At 39.8% G+C, this 23,374-nt stretch overlaps 1 protein-coding gene across 1 annotated transcript in view; it reads left to right on the top strand.

The window, feature by feature from the left end:
• Positions 1–5,401: 5,401 nt before the first annotated feature.
• The window catches only part of ALDH1A2 (aldehyde dehydrogenase 1 family member A2), a 64,563-nt gene continuing 46,590 nt past the window's right edge, over positions 5,402–23,374 (top strand). Inside the window, exons 1-3 of the mRNA XM_063926168.1 lie at positions 5,402–5,724; positions 22,317–22,421; positions 23,211–23,351. Of these exons, the coding sequence (XP_063782238.1) occupies positions 5,608–5,724; positions 22,317–22,421; positions 23,211–23,351 (363 nt within the window). The 5' untranslated portion in view covers positions 5,402–5,607. The remainder of the gene's footprint in view (positions 5,725–22,316; positions 22,422–23,210; positions 23,352–23,374) is intronic.

Here is a 23,374-nt window from a genome sequence, read left to right as displayed (position 1 = left end):
CAGTGACAGCGCTGTGTAGCCGACACTGGGGGATGAGACTTCATGACGTCTCATTCCCTGAGAAGGCGACCGGGATCGATACACTACTGCAGGAGTTGGGACTCTGGAGCTGGACTCTAAAAAGCCTGCATTGAGGTCAGTCAGGGGGGAGGGAGGGGAGCAGGGAGAATCATTTGCATATTATATTTTATAAGGTGGGAGTGAAAGGTTCATTAAATATATGAAGGGTGGGAGGGAGAGGGGTTATTAAATATTTATTTGATGGGTGGATCATTAAATATATAATGGGCAAGGATGAGGGGGGGCACTAAATATATAAGGGGTGAGGATATATATATCTATATCTATATCTATCTCTCAAGGACTCACCACCCGTATCTAACAGTACAGCGTCCTGGGTGCCCTCCAATGCAGGGATTAAAGAAAGAGTGATCTGGCGGGGCGGCACTCATGGTCACAGTATAAATAATGGCGGTTACATCTGTATACTTCTCAACATTTAAAATTATAAGAAAAAAATTTTCAGCTGACATCATGCTCACTGCGGATGGGCGCCATTCTGACGTCAGTGGGAGTCTGGGACAGCAGGAAGCAGAGCTGCATATGGGGCTTGGTGAAGAGTATTTAAAGTAAGCCACAGTTATCTTATTTTACTCTTGATGACATTTTTTGTTATAAAATTGAAACATTGAGAAGTTTACAGGTGTAACCGCCTTATCAATATTTATACACTGACCGCGAGTGCCGGCAGATCACACTTTGTTTATATATAAACAAACACATATAAGATTGGATAGATAGACAGATATCTCTCTCTTGCACAGGGGGCGGAGGTCCACAGTACTGACATGAGGAACAGGGCCCCCTGACTGAAGTGCCCCGGGTTCCCTGAAAGCTTAATCCAGCCCTGTGGCAGTGATCTCCTCTTCCCTTGCTCCAGCAGCCTGCAGTGCACTCACCGGGTATGGTTCATCAAATCGACAGTGTCTAGGTCGACAATGTTTAGGTCGACCACTATAGGTCGACAGTCACTAGGTCGACATGGATGGAAGGTCGACAGGGTTTCTAGGTCGACATGTGCTAGGTCGACAGGTCTAAAGGTCGACATGAGGATTTATTTATTTTTGTGTTGTTTTCTTCGTAGAGTGACCGGGATCCCAAATTAGTGCATCGCGTTCGCTCGCCATGCTTCGGGCATGGTGCCTTCGCTCCACTACTGCTTCGCTCGGCGCACTTTACCGTTCCAATCGTAGTCCACGTGGATCGTTAAGTATGAAAAAAAAATGTGAAAAACTCATGTCGACCTTTAGACCTGTCGACCTAGCACATGTCGACCTTCCATCCATGTCGACCTAGTGACTGTTGACCTATAGTGGTCGACCTAAACATTGTCGACCTAGACACTGTCGATCTTCAGACCGGATCCCGCACTCACCGGCCAGCGCAGGCCGCGCAGCACTGTAGAAGCGGAACTGCTGAAGGACGAGCACCCCCGCCATAGGGAGCAGGTTTGTTAATTCCTCTCCGTTATCGGCGTGGGACGCGGCTGGCTGTGATTTATGGGGGGAGATTGGCGGGTACTTTATTTTGACATGGGTCTAAGCTCACCCATGCTGTACTGGGGACCCAAGGCTGAACTGCGTATGTTGTATGCATACTGCTGACAGAGTGGGACAGTAATGTGTTCTCCCTAGTATCACCCTCTCCCTCTACTGTCACCCACAGCTGGCACCAACTGCTGTCACCCTCTCCCTGTCACCCACAGCTTGTACCGACTGCTGGCACCCACTTCCTGTCACCAGCTCCCTGGCATCACCCACTGCTGTCAACCTCTCCCTGTCACCCACTGCTGTCACCCTCTCCCTGGCATCACCCTCTCATTACCATCTCCCTGTCACTTACTGTATCTCCCCTGCATCATTGTCTCCCCATCACTATCTCTCTCCTGTCACCCTCTGCCTTTCCATCATCCTCTCCTCATCATACAGCCACACCTCTAGTTGTGAGGCCACACCCTCACTGAAAAACCACAACCAGTTTTCTGGGAGCACAAGTGCCTTCGGCGCATGCAGGGGACAGTGGCGGTAGCGGGCATCAGCTGACATTATGGCTGCAGTTCCTCACCAACCACTGACCTCCCCGCATACCACCTGCAAATGGTGTAAACAAATTTATGCCTATGGAGGCATTCTAACTGGAGAGGGACCTTACGATCCTTCTCCTGCAGCTTCCATCCAGCTCCTTAATCAGACACAGTGTGCAAGCGGTGTGTCAGATTCTCTGGAGGAGCAGTTCAAATAAGGGAACAATCCTCTGATATGCCCGGTATGTAACTAGCAGGGACAGTAGTCCTTGCAATGCATTCGCTGGGAGACACATTAAGTACTTAGAATATAGTATATTATGTTTAAAAAAAAATTGTTAAAGATGAAAAAGGGAAGTAGGCAATGCTGAGAAATACAGGCTGGAACTTATACATCATGCAATGCTATCAGGAGGCATCTGATTGGCTCCAAATTTATTCTGCTGCAGAACGACCCCACACATACAGCCATGGTCATTAAGAACCATCTTCAGTATAAAGAAGAACAAGGAGTCCTGGAAGTGATTATACGGCCCCCAAAGAGCCCTGACCTCAACATCATTGAGTCTGTCTGGGATTACATGAATTGACAGAATGATGTGAGCAAGCCTACATCCACAGAAGATCGGTGGTTAGGTCTTCAAGATGTTTGAAACAACCTCCCTGCAGAGTTACTTCAAACACTGTGTGCAAGTGTACCTAGAAGAATTGATGCTGTTTTTAAGGCAAATGGTGATCATACCAAATATTGCTAAGATTAAGATTTCTCTTCTGCTCATTCACTTTGCATTTTGTTAATGGCTAAAAATAAACTATTAAACGTTTCTATTTTTGAAAGAATACTTAGTTTGCAGCATTTTTTTCCACACCTGCCTAAAACTTCTGTACAGTAGTATATATTACTGTATAAAGATGGTCTTGAAGAGTACCAAATGTGTATGATCTTTACTTCACAATTTTCTTTAAATAAACATCCTTTGCTTATATGTTGACATGAATAAAGACAAAACCTCATTTTTATTCTCCCATACCATCAGACACTCAATAAGATCCATATATCACTTCTTTTTACAATTGATAATACATTTTTTATATTCAACTACACTTAATATTGACTTTCACCACACATGCATCTTAGCCATTGTGAGGCAGATGTTGCTTAAGCTTGCGGTCACCCTAAGGTAGAGCGAGCTCATTGACAACTTGTTCAGCCCCCTTCTAATCACGATATCAGATCACCCAGTGTTTTTTGTTTTGTTTTTTCATAAACTGACTTCCTCAGAGGTGTTTAATTTCTGGTGTGAACTTCCAATGGGTGCTTAGTTTCTGTTAAAAATGCCAATATCCCATCTTTTTAAAATACTTAATAGCAACTTGCTGACTGCTCATATCAGGTCTGGATTTTCTTAATACCCTCAGCTGGATAATGAAGAGCAGCTTCCCATCACAGCTCACAAAGTAAACTTACTTTACTTCTTGACCAATGAGCTGTGCACTAGATTCACTGACAGACCAAAAGTAACAAAAAAATAATCATTCTTAGGAGTTTAAAGGGCATATTTGTCAACGTATATTTTTATTAAAGTTATGTATTACTGCTATGTACGAATAGCATAATGCACAAGATTTCATAGAAAGCTTTTCAGAGTTTGTCCATGCTAATTTACACTATAGTAGCAGGAGAGAGACCTTCTGATCCCCCTCCCGCAGAATCCATCCAGCACAGACTCTGATTCTGGAAACTGACACTGTGCACAAGTGCCGTGTCAGATACCCCTGGTGGAGTCTTTTACCAATGTAAAAAACTACTCCAAATTACCAGGGAAGGAACAGGGACAGCGCTTCTCGCTACCACTGTCCCTACATGGGGGTAAATTTACTAAGGTGGGGGATTTTTAGAACTGGTGATGTTGCCCATGGCAACCAATCAGATTATACTTACCATTTATCTAGCTGCTTCTAGCAGATAATAGATATAATCTGATTGGTTGCTATGGGCAACATCACTAGTTCTAAAAATCTCCCACCTTAGTAAATTTCCCCCATAGTGTGCATATTGTGGATATTTTCATTTAAAATGAAAATTCTGCCGCCAAACAGAATGTTCCTAGTCACTGCAGTTCTGCAATTATTAGTACATATATCCCTAAGGAATATCCCCACATTTTGCAAAGCATCACCCTAGGAAGACAGCGAAAAGTGGTTGTGTTACTGTGGTGCAATCAGCACGTCCCCTCTATTTAAGTAATGGGCCCAATATATATTGTATATTGAAATTTTCTCTCTGATAGTCAAATACACACAAACTTTGCTTAAAGCAAATAATTAAAAATATTGTATAAGATAACCTTCAGTCTCTGTGTATAGGGTACATATGAAATATAAATGCATTCTGTGTTTAGACTTGGATCCCATACCCAAAATATCTCATTACGGTATGCAAATATTTCAAAATATGGAAAAACCCAATATCCAAAATACCTCTGGTCCCAAGCATTTGGATCTGGGAGACTCAACCTGTATATGAAACGGACTACACTGAGTCTTTTCTTGCATACCACACAGTGGATTTTACAGAGCTCCATGATGAGAATGACAAGTATATTCTCTTCTGCAGAAGATGTGCACACTATATAAATAACTGTTCATAAATAAGAGATTGTGCCTGCATTTACAGTTACCATACTATAGTACAGCATTACATTCAATTCAAGTTATGAAACAGTAGCTATAAGTAAAATCACAAATTCCATCTGCCCCAGTCCCTTACTTGCTGGGTGTAAGGAGGACAATTAGCTATATGAAGCCTGGACACAGGTACTGTACAAAACCTTTTGACTGTAAGAAACACGGCGTACCTAACCCCTCATTCCAGAACACTGACTGAGTCCTGCTCTTTAGCTGCTGGGGAAGGAGATGTTTTCCCTGTTAATTTCCCTGGTCCTGTTTAACAGATTACATCTAATTAGGTTCTGAGATGCTGGTCAGGGTAATGAGCTCATGTAACACTTTTCTCTCATTGTCTAAACCCTTTTGGTTTTTCGGATGAATTGAACACAACACTGAGGTGATAATTCTTTTTTAATTACTGCAAGTTAATCCTCCTACAAGGACTCTGCAAACATCCAGGACTTGAGCTATAGCATACATAGCAAGTCAGTGCTGTATAAGAATATGGAGGTGTAGGGAGAGCCCCCATCACCGCGCAGCACTGAATGTGTTAAAGGGAAGTCCTATTGACTGCTGATGTGACTGAATAGACTTGTGTTGAGTGGCTTATGTAAATAAACGTTTGTAATTATATCATCATAGGATGAACCAGCCCCCCTGCTTCTCCCCCTGTGTCCAATAAGGAGAGACCCAGCTTGACACCTGCCTATATACAGGGGAAGGGAGCAAATATCCAGAACACTCATCTTTTCTCCACCACAAACAAATATTAGGTTAGTTAATAAGAGCCAGAAAGGAAGAGGTGGGTTAGTGAGAAGAAGAAAAAATCAAAACACATTTTGCAGCATCCAGCTATGACTTCCAATAAAATAGAAATGCCTGGGGAAGTGAAGACAGACCCTGCAGCACTGATGGCCTCTTTACATCTTCTGCCCTCACCCACCACAAACCTGGAGGTCAAGCACACCAAGGTAAGAGGATACACTGCTGGGTGACATCTGAGGGAAGCCTGGATCTTGTCCACTAAATACAGATACAGCTGTGACTAGTACGGACTCACCCAGTCCTGGACTTCTTACAGCTGCACTCTCCGAGCACAACAGTCCCCACATAACTCAGCCGCCTATGTCCTATGCACTAAGCTGCAGATCTCTCTCTGTATTAAGTTACACTGTTTCAGGTTTATGTTCTAAGTTGCAAATCTCTCTGTATTAAGTTGCACGATTACAGGTCTGTGTACTGCGCTGCAGCCCTCTGTGTATTAAGTTGTAGGTCTATGTACTGAGCTGCAGCTCTCTACTTGTACACCGTTACATTGGGTCCCGCAGCTGCAGCCCCCATTTTCCCTGATTGCGCTGCTCTTCTTCCTAATTTGCAGCGCACCCAGACCCCTATGCTACGGTATCAAAGGTGTTGCGCTATTCTGTTACTGTACGTTTAAGAAGCAACAATTCCCCCTTTATTAGATTCAGATAATTCTATACATTGCTACAATCTATTTTTAGAAATATATGCTATAGGCTTAATGCACTAAAATATCTTGAGAAGTATAAAACGTATTTAAAAAAAAATAAATGAAATCGTTGTTATAATGTTTTTGTTTCTTTTAATGTGGACGGCAGACCATTGTGTCATTTTTAACTCAATCCTGTCTGAATTTCAGGTGTTACATTAATACACAGCACAGTGTCATTTGATTCTATGTTCTTAACCATAAAAGAAACTATTAATCAGTTGAAAAATAATAATTGTACAATTATACTGGCTTTTGTATTTTGGTTTGGTTTTTATTGTTGTTGTGTTTTTGTTTTTGCCCTTTTGGTTTTCAAATCGCATGGCCTTTAAAGAATGATTCATGAACGAGTTTAACATTACTGTACCACATGCTATTACAGTTCCATAATCCTGTAAATGCATTATTATATGACAACACTACAGGCTTCTGAGGAATGAATTATATTATAGCTCATATAACTAATAAAACTATTTTGCCCCCTTAATTCTGTTGTACCATCTGCAGTCAATTTGTTTGCATTGTTATTGGTAAAATTATATCCACTGAAACGCCAAAGAAATTAAATGTTAATAAACTGAAACATGAGTTAATTAATGTCTATATTAGAAGTTTAAACTACTCTTCCCAAAACAAACTCCTTTTTTTTTGTAAATAAACATCTCCTTGAAGGACCATCTAATGTCAGGAGGCATGCGTTATTGCTGAGTACACTTCCTCCAATAGGATCTCTCTTTTCACTTATTAAAAATAGAAGGAAATGAAGAGTTTTCACAATGGACACTTCTAAATAAATTATGAGCTTTGAAGTATCATATGATGATGAATCGTTATTTGAACCACACATTTCTAAAAGGTGGTATTTATTAGAGGCTGCAGAATAAATACACTTCTAACCTATTGCCAGATTTCATTAGGCAGACTAAGGTCCTGAGAACCTGACCTGATCTAATCCATTTTTGTGTAGAATGGTAAATGTTTAAACAAAAATAGTGTTACCTGGCAGGAAATGAAGGAAGTATCAGTTATGAGTAACAATGTACATTGTGTCTCTTATCAAGTTGTTTTCACTTATGAAACTACTCCATACATAAATGCTTAAAATAATATACAAAAAAACAAAATAAAATGAATTTCTTCAATCACTTAGCTAAAATGAAGTGTTAAATTTCACAGCCTAGATTATATTCTTCACCTTTAATAATAGTAAGGGCCCATTTCATATTTAGGAGGGTATTTATCAAAGCAAGGAGAGAGATAAATTGGAGAGACATAAAGCACTAACCAATCCACTTTTAAATCTCTGTACAGGCTACATTAGTGCATTATTTCTCTCCACTTTATCTCTCTCCAAGCTATAATAAATACCCCCCTTAGGGGTGTATTTACTAAGCAATGAATTTTATAAACCCAGAATTTTTGAAAGGTCAATAATAGTAAATACAAAATTGGGTTTGCTTTGCTTTAAGTATTACTGCAGTTTTAAATCAGGCAGGCAAAAATTGAGGGTTTTGAAAATCCATTGTTTAGTAAACATACCCCTTAATGTGTAGACATTTATAAGCCGAAAACCTGCTATCACCATTTCAAGTGATTCTCAAGTTTTGTTTAGAGACATACTGTGGGTATTCTGCAAAGTAATACAGTAAAAACATTCTGTTTTGCAGTTTTTATTATAGAATTTAATTAAGTTTGCTTATTTAAACCATGAAGGATTTTCAGTTATTTTAAGACGTCTCCTCACCAAACTGTTAAAATAAAAATATAGCCTAAATGAACTGAATAAAGCAGAGGACTGCTTCACCCCCACATTGTACAGCATTGCAAAACATTGCATAGAGGCTTTGCATATGCCTCAGTAGTGCGTTTTGATATATTAACCATTTTGTACCTTGCTTTGAATTAATTAATTTATTTATTACTATTTACTTATATAGCGCCTTATACAACAGGGAACAAAACTGCAATAAAAACAGATTGGCTAATAACACAGACAAATCTAGAAGCCTTATTCTGTTTTATACATACAGGTTGAGTATCCTTTATCCAAAATGCTTGGGACCAGAGGTATTTTGGATAACAGATTTTTCCGTATTTTGGAATAATTGCATACTATAATGAGATATCATGGTGATGGGACCTAAATCTAAGCACAGAATTCATTTATGTTTCATATACACCTTATACACACAGCCTGAAGGTAATTCTATGCTAATTTTTTTATAACTTTGTGCATTAAACAGTGTGTCTACATTCACACAATTCATTTATGTTTCATATACACCTTATACACACAGCCTGAAGGTCATTTAATACAATATTTTTATTAACTTTGTGTATTAAACAAGGTTTGTGTACATTGAGCCATCAAAAAACAAAGGTTTCACTATCTCACTCTCACTCAAAAAAGTCCGTATTTCGGAATATTCCGTATTTCGGAATATTTGGATATGGGATACTCAACCTGTACTTTACAGTATTTGAGGGTTTCTTTATGAGCTATTACAGTGGGTTGGAGACTTTAAGTGTTTCCATAGGAGTTGGAACAGATGCCAATTTAATGTTGGCATTAATATTTTTAGGTCAGCAGATTAAGTATCTGTAGTATAGATGTGTATAGCTATATTTGAACATTTTATATAATACGGTAGAAAACACTTTTGCTTACAATTCAATACTTGCATTGATATGATGCAGACAGGTTTGTGTACTTGGAGAGCAATTCCAAAATTAAAAATAATGTATATACTATGAGAGGTAAATGTATAATGTTGGCGGTCACCAGTAACCAATGTGCTTGAGCAAGGGCCTATAATCTTGAATAGTCTATGGAGATTAAACTGCAGTTATCTTTTTCAGATGCAGTTTACTGTACCTCCCAACATGGCCCTTTCCAGGAGGGACAAAATACTCTGTTACTGGGCTTCCAACTTAATGTATGTGGTGAAATACCTTTCTAATCCATTTACCTGTTCAAAATAGGTGAGGGAAATCATAAATTAAGAGGAAAGCCCAGGAGTAGAGCATTTTGTCCCTCCCGGAATGGGTCATGTTGGACGGAATGGATGCAGGGCAAAGGGTCCATATCCAACTCCAGATTTCTTTCTGTACTGCATTAAAAACACAGACAGTTCTTGATTGTTTACAATGAGGTTTGAACCGGTCTCGTTGTAAACAACAACAACACAAGTTCAACTGCCTATATCTTGGTTTTAGTCAAAATTTTCATTATTTTATTTGTAAACCCAGTTTTATGATTCCATATGGACTTTCTTTGCTGTAAATTGGATAAGTGAGTATGGAACCAAACTTATTCTTAGTAATGACTGGTCTAGCTAGTTGGATTAAATGTTTGATATGGCAGAACACATACTAATCTAGCACACAGGCTGAATGATTAAAGAGCAACAGTGTATTTCTGTGCCAGATACACAAATGTAAAATTACATTGATTGTTATCTATTATCCATCCAAATTACCAGCTATGAGACTAAATGGTTCCTAGGGATTTGAAAAACTGTGAACCTCACATAACCGTATTTGACTTTAACTGGACCTGTGGTGAATTTACTACTTGATTAATGGATGAAATTAGTAACACATATACTACATGATAACTGCCTAGAATTGCATTAAATTAACCTCCACAAATGGATACTTATTGGAGTACTTGTAAAAGAATGTTATGTGGCTGCAAGGGGGGGTAAAGGTGGCGGTCGTAATTAATACGGCCATTCATGCTGGTAGGCACTTCTACCATCTGGGTGAAAAATGTCCCAGATTAATTCTACAATGGTAGTTTTAAATCTCTAGTAATTATTTGTCATTGTGTTTGCAACACTGAACATAATTCTGTCACATAAACAGCAGGGAGATCAATGTGGATTTTGTATAAGGATGGCCCCCAACCCTCCCCTACAGTTGTATAAAGAAGCTGGACTATTTAATGAACATAAATAACCCAGAGAGACCTTACTTAAATCTATTCTTTAAAGTGTGTTCTCAAAAGCATTTCTTAACTATCATAGTGATGGAGATACAATTTTGACTTATAAAAATACAAAATTATAGCTTCAACACTGTGTGTTGTCTTTCAGAGTCTCTACCTACACAAACTATGAAAGCAAGGTGAACAATTTTATCATGTACAGTATTGAGAGGAGTGTGTAGTCAAGATAATACAGTATACTTGACTTTGGCTGTAATATGAAGAGCGATGAAACATTGTACATTGGTGAAGATTACTGTCCAGTGTAAACAAGTTTTATCCTTTTCTGTGAATTCATATAAACCTGGTAGGAAGCCAAAGCTTAAGAATGTTTTCAATTAGGTTGGTTATCTGTGTAGCTTAGCTTAATGTAGATTAATCTGTACTTAATTTAGATACTTTAATCAGAAATAACAAAACCGATAAAATAGCATAGCAAATGATTAACTGTTGGTGCTATGTTATCCCCCGGAAAGAATATTACAATGGGATCGAATGACCTACAACAGTGGCTTTTTGCGAAAAAGTCATAATCTCAGAATGACTTCTGATGCTGTATAGTGGCTGTCGTCATACCCACATAGCAACATCTTCACTATACTGCCTTATACTATACAGAGACCTTCCAGTGTGCATAATCCCTGTACTGGGGTGTGTTCGTTATATTACTGTAGCATTTAACAACCTCTAGTATAAAGACAGAAACTGCCTCGATAAATGTAATAATTATATTTCCGTGGCATAACTTCTAAAGACAGAGTAAGATGAAGGTGAATACTGTGCATGTGTTGAGTTTGGAAAGCCATGTGCTTAGTGAGAAGTAGTATTCTAGAATAACTTGAAGCCACTGGGGTTGTAGGCTTCATTTTCACTCATACCTCTAAATAATGTTTCTGTCCGGAAGAAGATGCCTACTGTAGCATGGAGTGATCTGTAATTGTGTTTAGCATGACAACACTTGAGTCCTCCTGAATACTACTTAGAAGATTTTACGGACGTTGAACCCTGCGTTCTTGCTTCATTGACAACCAATTGTGCGGTCAGTGATATTCGTACACTAAACATAAAATGCAAGAAATGTATAAAATGGCTTGAAATGTCTTCAAATAATACATATGTAAAGGCCTTAAATGCCTTCCATTATAATCTTTTTTTTATTTTTATTTTTATTGTCCTGCAATTAGATAGGTGGCAGAAGGCAATATCAAAAGTTTTAAAATAAATAAATCTGTATATTCCCTTCCCAAATGGCAAACACATAGAATGTTACCTCTGTCACCCACATTTTGTTAGTCTAAAGCAGTCATTCAGACAAATTGGCCAAATCACAGATTTAACAAATTTGTCTGAATAACAGTTTTTGTCCATTTTCCAGCGTTTGGGAGCAAATGGTTGATTGTCATTTGCTCCCATACTTTACCAGATTTTCATTACAACCAGCCAGATTGGACAGATGGTCTGCCAGATAATTGTATGGTGTAAACCCAACTGAAATCATGCTTGATTTTTAAACTTCTGACAGCTCTTGTGCTGAGATTATGGATTTGACAAGTAATCTAGCGGAGGAGCAGGATGTAATGGCATCCAAGATCGCCGGAGATGTTGGATGCCAGTCGATCTCGGATGTTTTTTTTTTTAAAGGGGCAATGATTTACAAGGGATAGTTTAGCCTTGTGAAAGTCTCAGATCGGCTGGCATTCTGCATCTCCTGTGATCTCAGATGCCATTACTTCCTGCCGTAGGTGTCAGAGTGCTCAAATTTGCCGTTTCTTGCATCCTTTAACTGAAAAAATTTAAAGGTCAGCAAGATCCAGGGTGTGAGAAGCTGGGAGTATATCCCAGCTAGTGATGGGGTTATGTGGGAGAAGACATTGCACCAAAGCATAGGTGGGATGTACTTTGTTTTTATTTCTCAATTTATGCTGTTTATTGCTTTAACTTTGTCAACCCTCTTTCCTCATGTGGCTTTCCATCTTACTAATCCATCTTCTACTCCATTTTTCTTTGACGACACAAAATCTCTTGGTTTTCTGCCACCCCAATACTTATTTCAGTGTCGTCTGCTAACAGAGATATGTTTACGAGTACCCTTTACTTGTCCTATATTGTTTTGAACAGTAAGTCACTGTTTTCTTGTTTTGTTTACGTGCTCTGTAAGTGGGCACTGTGGATCCCTTGTGGAGCTATAGAAATAAAGGGGGCTAATAATAATAATAATAATAACAACAACAGTTTGTTAAAAAAAGAACTGCTTTCTGGTTTACTTTACTGTGACAGGAAAAATGGTTTCACAACCTTTTCTTTAGTTTGCTATAGTAGTATAACTGAAAATATACTGAAATGATATAACTAACATAGCACTTGTACTGTAGCAAACATGTTTGCAAACCTAATGTACACTATAGGCCACAGTGACATCCTTCATTATAATTATTATGAACCAACCTATTTATTTGGAGATAAAAAGGCAATAGGGATAGATTTCTAGAAAGCCACCCATCGCTATGATGTAGTACTAAAATATTGCTGGAACAGATGTATTATACTCAGCTGGCATTTAGCAGTAATGGTGAACCTACTGTTTTACTAGTATGGGGGATATGCGAATGCGTGGCCAGGCTAGTCCATTCAGATGTGCAGTTCAACTGAAAGACAGGACTTGGGGGTTTCAATTTCTTTAAAAAAAAAGTGTATTTATATGTGTACGTGTGTGTGTGTGTGTGTGTGTGTGTGTGTGTGTGTGTGTGTGTGTGTGTGTGTGTGTGTATATATATATATATATATATTGGAAGTGATGGATACGATCTGAGAGACCAATGGTGGCAGCAAATTAAAAGGTCTACTATTTTAATTAAAAGAAGGGGGTTTATTCAGGAACAGAAAGATGTTTTATATATGAAAAGAGCTTATAAAAACACACAACTGGCCAAACGGGGTTGCAACATCCAAGGTGCTAGATATTAGCACGATGGGACCCTAGGCACATAAAAATGAAAAAACCTCAAAATTACACTAGCAAGAAAACAATTTTAAAATTTACACGGAGCACGTAAAAAGTTTGAAAACAAATTGAAAAGCATGGGGTTACTAAAAAATACAATTCAAATGTTAGGGGGTATTTGAAGCTGACATACTGTGAAAAACTTGTGTCTACTGCATATTTTTTTTTTGGCGCTGTTTGCTCACCCCATACACATATATATATATATATATATATATATATATATATTCACAGTTGAAGTAATGATTTGTTTGTATAATTTGTTTTTCTGCTTGTATTTCCTTCTCCTCATTTTAGCTCTTGGTGGCTACACTGTATGAAGGATATACTGATCCAAACTTTTAAAGTAACAGTTCCCTAACTGCTTAATGTGGCTTGAGAAATGCATTCCCTGCTTGCCGGTACTAACTGATAAAATGTTTGCAGAAGATATTTTAAGTTATGATTCGTTTGTCAAAGTATTTTCTTGACACTTAACTTTAATTGCTGTTCTCTTTATTGTAGGCATAAATGAACATATAAAACATGTCACACATGAGACTTTAAGTAAACACTGCAGATTCTACTTTAAGTACTGTACAACCTAACAACTGGCAATAATTGTAAATCTAGGACTGTGATGCGACTAGTGGTATAGAATAGTAAAACCAGTAAGAAACCAATGGTCTGAGTTACCCTGACAGATGAGCATTCTACTTTGGAATATTTTAGAATTGTGAGTTGAGTTTGTGGGTCTCTAATCAACTTAATCCCAGGGAGGTTGTGTATTTAAAAATAAATAAATAAATAAATTGTGAGTACCATATACAGTATAATAACCACATGGGTTTATCGATTTAGCAGAGGCCCTCATCTAATTGAAAGCTATCATTCTTCACATTCCAGAGCTTGGTAAACTTTGCAATATAGCGGCCCCCATAGAAACCTATAGTGTCTGCTATTGTGATTGGAAATGGGTAACCATAGCAGGTATTGGAGATAGATCCAGGGATGCTTATATTTTGCTGGTGTCGCCAAAAACTGACTTTATCAGGAGATAACTGAAAAATGTGTTTAATTAATATGCCCCTATATCTCATTTTGTGATTCCACATTGTATCTTGATTCTAAGGGGGCTCTTTATTCACTGGAGAAAAGCTCTATTTGAGGAAAATATTTGCTTCTGCCAGGGTGGTGCTTCTCCCTGTCATTAACTGGCTAACCCAGTCATGTGTGCTCATATCCCGTCATACATGACTGATGAAACAGTAGGTAACTCTTACATGCAGGGTTGGACTGGCCCACAGGGTTACAGGGGAAACCTCCGGTGGGCCCTACTGCCTGGGGCCCCTCCTCCTCCTCTAGGGATCAGGTTCCAGACTGTGAACTTGAATTATACATGCTGTATGTTACCTTATTCTACATAGGACTATGGTGTATTTTCTACAGTGCACTGCTGTTATTAATCTGGCACATTATAATGCATGCACTAGTAGTATTTACTATGTATATTTATCAATGGGCCCAGACTATGCACTCTCTAATGGTTAGCCAAGCCTCTGTGGTGGCTGGCCACACCCACTCTGGAAATGCCACACCCCTAAGCATGGGCCTCTACCACTGCATATCCCCGGTGGGCCCTTTACTCCCCAGTCCGACACTGCATACACGTTGCTGTCAAGTGTCGCTGAGGCAAATACACTAAGCATTGCTCAGCTGCTTTGGAAAGTTTGTAATGGTTATAGGTGGTTAGTTTGTTCTTTATTGCTATAGGCAGTGATAGAAAACTATCCCATTTGCCATTTATTAGTAAATGAGCTCAGGGCGTAGTAGCTCTACAGTCAGCTACGTACTGGAGGTCCACATAAGAGATCGCCATTATCTGGATTCCTGTTTTGTTCTGCAGCCTTACGTTTTCTGAGTTGTAAAAACTCATTTTACAACAGTATTACATTGCAAAATAATGACTTTAGTAAGAAAAACATGATCTATTTAAAATGTAGGCTTTGCTTTTTTTAAACACACTGCTACATTTTTGCTTTAAACTTGGATTCTACCAGCGAATTTAGAAACCAATGTTTATGACCCAGTTCTCAATGCAAATACTGTAAGTGGTTTGATTAAACAATCCATCTGATTTCAAAGTGAGCATAGGAAAACATTTGTACGCAGTGCTTGGATTTTCAAATGTTTGCCCCCTGTGGCTTTGAAAACAAACAGTACAGGCCTCCCCCTGTCTTGTGGGATGCTGTGTGTAAATTGCACCAAATGTCTCCCAAAGTGCACATGGAACAGAACCAAACCTTTCTGATTTAAACAAGGCATATCTGACATTGTCTAATGTTTCTTACATGATGGACAGCCTATGATGAAGGATGACATTACACAGGGATATGAAACCCCTTATTTAGTGTTTTTTAAGCCCTGCCTTTTCTTTGTTATATTGTATGAAGACTTTTTGGGCTAACAAGTTTGCAGCTCTAAGCAGACTATTAAAGGAGAGCAAAAAATAGACCAAAATTATCGACTTTTAAATCTCGCTGAGATCTAAAACAAGAATATGTGAGAACACATAAGTAGCATTTCTATACTCTGCAGTCCCTATGTTGGTCCAGAAAAGATTTTACGGCCCCCCGTATCACTAATGCAACTCTGGATAATGATGAGGCAAAATTAATTAACAAAACTGTAGTGTTTGTAACCCTGTTTGAGATTACCCTTATATGGTTAGTAAAGTAAAAAACGACAAATGTTTGGTTTTAATTCCAAAAGCTGGTTTGAGCTGCACAGGTGACCAGTGTCAGGAAATGGACCATCTGATTATTTACATGCCTCTTAATACAATTTATTTCATAAAATGAAGTTGCTGTTGGGCAAACAGCTGTGTTTTATTTATAGGCTTCCCTAATGCATGATTTTATTTTTCACATTCTTTATTAGAATTTTTGTACACAGAGTTCATACACAAAAAATATTGGAAAAATGATTGGGATAAGGGAAAGTGCATGCTTAACTCGTAAGCGCTTGTTAGCCATCTCAGAAAGCCCAGTGACTACCACTTATCTGTCTGTCTATCTATCTTAAATGGTCACATAATCTCTTTAAAGTGTTGTGGAATATGTATACGATATGTAAATAACTGTTAATACATAAAATGAGTGCGTTCAGTTCTAAAAGCTGTGAAAAGTAAGGATGATCAATGACCAAGACAGTCAGAGACAAAATTTGGGAAATCTGCGAATAGTCTGAAGCATGCCGTGGTCGGGGTGGAATTCTTAGGCTAGGCCAGGGTATGATTAAGGGGGGGGGGGGCACAGGGGGCGAGTACCCCAGCCCCCCCCCCCTTTCTCAGGAGGCCCCTTGGCTGGAGCGCCCCTGACCCATCTTTAGCTGATGTCCAGTGATTGGCCAAATCACTGCCTTGCCCTGGGTGCCAAAATCCTAGTTTTAGCCCTGCTTTAGGGGTTCACATATTTTGTAGCTCTACCTGTGTCTTGCTTGTATATTTAAAAAAACAAAAAAACTACACAGCATTTTATTTTTTACATTTTAGAACAGGAAGCTGATTTTAATTCCACAAGATTAGTGGGGGTGATATGTAAAGAACCAAACCTTGTTTTAAATTGAGCTTGGTCTGGTTATTCTCCGTAACAAGCACTCAGGAGGATGCAGAAAATTATACCATCTCTCAGCAATATCAAATGAAGAATGTAAATCATCATTGTAACAATAGCACATCATTTTTACAACTGCTTTTAAAAAAGGAAATTAGATCTTACGTTGCCACCACCTGTTGAAGTGTGTTTTAAATGAATCTTCACTGTGCCCTACACAAAGAGGTTTATGTGAACTGCACTGTGACGAAATGATAACTTGTCTTGAGAGGGTATATGTGGACTTGTGGTTTTTTTCTTTGTTCATCTTTTAATTTACTGTTGCTATATCTAAGGCCCTCATTCCGAGTCGTTCGCTCGGTATTTTTCATCGCATCGCAGTGAAATTCCGCTTAGTGCGCATGCGCAATATTCGCACTGCGACTGCGCCAAGTATCTTTGCTATGAAGAAAGTATTTTTACTCACGGCTTTCTCATCGCTCCGGCGAACGTAATGTGATTGACAGGAAATGGGTGTTACTGGGCGGAAACACGGCGTTTTATGGGCGTGTGGCTGAAAACGCTACCGTTTCCGGAAAAAACGCAGGAGTGGCCGGAGAAACGGGGGAGTGGTTGGGCGAACGCTGGGTGTGTTTGTGACGTCAAACCAGGAACGACAAGCACTGAACTGATCGCACAGGCAGAGTAAGTCTGGAGCTACTCTAAAACTGCTAAGTAGTTTGTGCTCGCAATATTGCGAATACATCGGTCGCAATTTTAAGATGCTAAGATACACTCCCAGTAGGCGGCGGCTTAGCGTGTGTAACTCTGCTAAAATCGCCTTGCGACCGATCAACTCGGAATGAGGGCCAAAGTACATTTAGGAAGCGTATGGAAAAAAAAAGCTTATCTGGTTTCTGGTTCTAGAAGAAAATAACCTCTGCACCTCGCAAAGACCTGCTGTAGTTAATCAATTACTTTTATTTTTCTTTAAATATGTGTACTTATTGCTGAATTAAGCTGTAAAAACACCAGGACTGATTTATAGTAAAAAGTCAGCTTTAATTAACGCTGAATCCAGGGGAATGGGGATAGTGGATGGCTTTTCCTATTGAATTTGAACAATGGGCTCTCGGGGGTAAGTGGCATGATTTACATGGAAACGAGCCCTGCTTCACTAAGGGCCCTTATTTCTTTGTGATGCAGCCTTCAGTGATGGCTATATATATTCTCCAGATGGGATGATTTCATGTCATAGTTTATCTGATTTACAGACTGCCCTTGGACCACACTCTATAAATTAGAGAGTGTGGTGGTGGGGAAACTAATTTAAGCTTTGCAGGGATTCCTTGTGTTTTCTTGCAATGCGTCATCACTTGTCCACTACATGGCATTTTTATGAAGTGACCATAATGGAAGTCAGATTAAATGCACAGGGGTATATACATTTAATCGACAGCCATCAGTTTGTATGGCTGGAAGATTTCTATATATGTGTATAAAAGCCCCAAGTGAATGCACATTTATTACAAAAGAATGTGTGCGCTTTTTGCTATGGATGTCTGCAGACTGGTACTACCTGACACAAAACACTTAAGACTTTCAAAAGTGAGTTATTTAAGTGTAAAGGTTTTTCCTTGTAAATCCAACAGCTGCTGCTCTTCAAGAGTTGAAGCTGTTCCAGAATGTTAGATAAGGTACATTACACATACTGGGGTACATGGTATGAGCCTGCACCTAATGTAAATGTGATCAAAAGAAATTAAAGGAATAACTTGTTTGCTTTGAGTTTAAAAGAAAAAGACTTGACCTTAGTGTCTCCTATTGTAACAGATGCATTCCTGCTTGTTGCAGTAACATGTTAAATGGTAGTCAGGGCTAGTTAATATGGCAAGGGGAGGGGGGTTGTATTAAGAAAAAAAAAAAATCTTGTGATTTTAGGATGGTTAAGAGAGTGACATTGTCAACCATAGCTGTAAACCAGGGGTTCCCAACCATAGTCCTAAATGCATAATAACATTCCAGGTTTAAGGATAGCTATACTTGAACATGGGTGACTTAATTACAGCAGTACCTCAATTATTTAGATTTAATCATCTGTGCTAAAGCAGCATGGACATTACTAAAACCTGGACTGTTAGTGTACATTGAGGTTGGGAAACACGTCAAGTTTCACTGGAGTCTTTACTACAGCTACACAGGGTCGTAGACAGATTGTGAGGGGCCCCAGAAAGGTCGGAGGCATGACCACACCCCCTTTTTAAAATATGAAAAAACAAAAACTACTTACCTGAACAGGGAGGAGGGCATCGTGAGCCCCACAGCCAGGGGCAGATATGGGTAGGGGTGGGGACTCTACCCCACCCCCATCCCCACCCCCCTGCATGTAGAGGAGACTGCTGTACTTAGTGGCTGCAGCATCCCTGGACCCACCACAGCCCAGCACACAGAAGTATGGCGCCTTCCAACAAGCCCGGCCCAGGTCATTTTTACCTCCCCCCCTCCCATCTCAGCACCACTGTAGCTACATGTGGTGCTGACAAACAATAGCAACACTGTGGTACCCACTCATTCCTTTTGACATGTACACAGTCTTGCTGTATGGTACTGGGACTGCAAAGTAAAGGACAAACAGGAGATGCGAGAGTTGGGATTGATGTGTAAACTCCAACAAGGCCCCTTGGGAATCCATAGAAACTAAACCTGCATTAATTGGTTTGCCATCTGATAGGTTCATTAATTATCAAATATTGCTGAAAAACCTAAAAGAAAAAAAGTATTTTAGCATTTTAAAAAATATTACAAAGGAGTTGCCTTTTAAGTGTCATTTCATGTAGTTTTGAAATGCCGAACATTACTAGTACAGCTGGAATAAAGGCTTACTACAGTAATAACGAAGTACAGTAATTAATACTATATCAATATGATGCCTCTGCTATGAAGCTTTTCCCCTTTTATCATTAATGAGCATTATTTAAACTGACTTGTGATCATTCTGAGCCAATGGACTTGTAGCCAGCAACTTAAGGTCGCCAGGATATTTCTATGTAACACAGAGCATGTTTCTGCCAGTGCACGTGCTGTTCATGATTTCATATTCCGAACATGAGTAGAATAATCTTGGCATACTAAAAGTTCATATTAAAAAACAAAAACAAAGATATAACAAACGTGCAATAGACCTAATGTATAATCTGCACATGAGCTGGCAGGTTACTGATGAAATGGAGTCTTGAAGTGCTCCTATATGTCCTTGGTGTGAATTGTAGATTTGCATTAGGGCAGTGGACCCTAGGGTGGTTGTTGGTCCACGACCAAATCAAATTATTTTATTGTCAATGTAATATGCAAAATCAGTGCTGGTGGCCGCCAATCATAAAATATGTGAGCAAACAGAAGAACAACCCTGTCCACCACCATCTCAATGAACCTACAGTAATTAACTGACTTAATTCATTTTTTTTTTTCAGAATATTTCCATAAGAAATTTGCCCTAGGGGTGCCATGAAACCAATGCTGATACTCCAGGGCAGGGGTCAAGGACCTTTTTTACCTTTTACCCAAAAATATATTTAGATATGCCGACATTACCCCCTTGATTTGAAAGGAAGGAAATCATATATTATTGTGCATATATACTGGTTATCACTGTTTATATGGCATTACTGAGATACTGTGTGTGTGTGTGTGTGTGTGTGTGTGTGTGTGTGTGTGTGTGTGTGTGTGTGTGTGTGTATATGTGTGTGTATATAATGTGTATATATATATATATATATATATACACTGCTCAAAAAAATAAAGGGAACACTTAAACAACACAATGTAACTCCAAGTCAATCACACTTCTGTGAAATCAAACTGTCCACTTAGGAAGCAACACTGATTGACAATCCATTTCACATGCTGTTGTGCAAATGGAATAGACGACAGGTGGGAATAATAGGCAATTAGCAAGACACCCCCAAAAAAGGAGTTGTTCTGCAGGTGGTGACCACAGATCAGTTCTCAGCTCCTATGCTTTCTGGCTGATGATTCGGTCACTTTTGAAAGCTGGTGGTGCTTTCACTCTAGTGGTAGCATGAGATGGAGTCTACATCCCACACAAGTGGCTCAGGTAGTGCAGCTCATCCAGGATGGCACATCAATGCGAGCTGTGGCAAGAAGGTTTGCTGTTTCTGTCAACGTAGTGTCCAGAGCATGGAGGCGCTACCAGGAGACAGGCCAGTACATCAGGAGACGTGGAGGAGGCCGTAGGAGGGCAACAACCCAGCAGCAGGACCGCTACCTCCGCCTTTGTGCAAGGAGGAACAGGAGACTGCACTGCTAGAGCCCTGCAAAATGACCTCCAGCAAGCCACAAATGTGCATGTGTCTACTCAAACGATCAGAAACAGACCTGAATCCAATTGAGCACATCTGGGACATCATGTCTCGCGCCATCCACCAACGCCACGTTGCACCAAAGACTGTCCAGGAGTTGGCGGATGCTTTAGTTCAGGTCTGGAAGGAGATCCCTCAGGAGACCATCCGCCACCTCATCAGGAGCATGCCCAGGCATTGTAGGGAGGTCATACAGGCACGTGGAGGCCACACCCACTACTGAGCCTCATTTTGACTTGTTTTAAGGACATTACATCAAAGTTGGATCAGCCTGTAATGTGTTTTTCCACTTTAATTTTGAGCGTGACTCCAAATCCAGACCTCCATGGGTTAATAAATGTGATTTCCATTGATAATTTTTGTGTGATTTTGTTGTCAGCACATTCAGCTATGTAAAGAACAAAGTATTTAATAAGAATATTTCCTTCATTCAGATCTAGGATGTGTTATTTTAGTGTTCCCATTATTTTTTTGGAGCAGTATATATATATATATATATATAATTTATTTTAGTATTTTCTCCAATTATTTTTTGGCAATGAATGGGTTAATTAACACTTTCTCCCCAAAACACCAGAATGAATGTAAGAAAGATGGATGAGGGGGGAAAGGGGGGGACACGACTTTTAGGAGACAGATGGTCACATCCTCACTTCAGTAATGTCAGTGGGAATTTCCCACTGTTGTGTGGGTCACTGTCTGATTCTGCGGAACTCCATCAGTGGTCAGCCACAGAACACTTCAAGTTCTGTGTGTGGGTTGGCGGGCCGCGGGCGTGAGGGAGAGTGATGTGATGTCAGCACGTCACACCATGGCCAGGAACACAGCACAGGGCGGCCAGGAGCACAGCGCAGGGTGGGCAGGAGGGAGCGCAGTGTGACAGCAGCACGTCACATCGCGAGCTGGCCGGTGCTGGACGGGGCTGTGTCTCGGCAGCACGACCGTCCATTACCCACAGGAATTTCATATTTACCCCATTTGGGGTAATTTACCCCTGTTCCCTGACCACTGCTCTAGGGTGCTGTGATTCAAGAACTTGGGGGAATCAGTGCATTAGAGGGAACTTTAAATGGACTAAAAATTATTTTGCTTCTTTTTCCCCCACTTCAGATATTTATAAACAATGAGTGGCAGAGTTCAGAAAGTGGCCATGTGTTCCCAGTCTACAATCCTGCTACAGGGGAGCAAATCTGTGAAGTCCAGGAAGCTGTGAAGGTAGTTACTTTTTAATATGGATTATTCCCATTTGCATATGGTTTTGCTTACTTGATAAACTATGTTAACCTATATTTTTCTACATATACTGGTCTCTCTACCCTTTCAATTGAATCAGATTTTTTTTTTAATAGTGAAAGCAACATGTTTTGCTTTTCAAACATAGAAACATAGGGTGGAATTCAAATGTTTGAAAAGTCGGTTGGGTGTCTGTTTTTTCCTGTCTATTGGATAGGAAAAAACAGACACCCAACTGACTTTTCAAACATTTGAATCTCCCCAATGGAATTGGATAGCAGATAAACCCACTGGCTCATCTAGTCTGCCCATGTACGGACACACACACACACACACACACACACACACACACACACACACACACACACACACACACACCCTATGTTTAATTTTGTTGTGTGCCATTTAACCTACCAGAATATATTTGGATTGTGGGTGTAAACTGGTGTACCCGGAGGACCACGCAGGCACGGAAAAATATACAAACTCCACACAACTTGGGCTACGGTGGGAATCAGACCCATGACCTCAGTGCTGTGAGGCAGTAATGGTAACCATTACACCATTCGTACTGCCCAGTGATTGTTAAAGTCAAGCTAGATCCCTAAATGTTTGCAAATCTGTTGTCATCATGGTATTATGCAGTTGGTACTCTGGTGGGATTTATGTCATTCTCCACCTGCACTTAACTGTTGGCCCAGTATAGGTTCAGAAATGACAAGGTAGAGTAAAGGTTTGCATAATCATTGTCCTTATTTGTCCTCTGAAAAGTCTGATGTAGACAAGGCAGTGAGGGCTGCCCGCTTGGCATTTTCCCTGGGTTCTGTGTGGAGGAGAATGGATGCATCGGAAAGAGGACGGCTGTTGGATAAACTGGCTGATCTGGTGGAAAGAGAGCGGGCAATACTTGCTGTAAGTAATGTACAGAAGACCAC

This window comes from Pseudophryne corroboree, chromosome 6 (genome assembly GCF_028390025.1).
Source record: "Pseudophryne corroboree isolate aPseCor3 chromosome 6, aPseCor3.hap2, whole genome shotgun sequence".
Classification (NCBI taxonomy): Eukaryota; Metazoa; Chordata; class Amphibia; order Anura; family Myobatrachidae; genus Pseudophryne; species Pseudophryne corroboree.
Note: the sequence above shows the minus strand (reverse complement) of the source record. Positions and strands in the feature narration are given on the sequence as shown.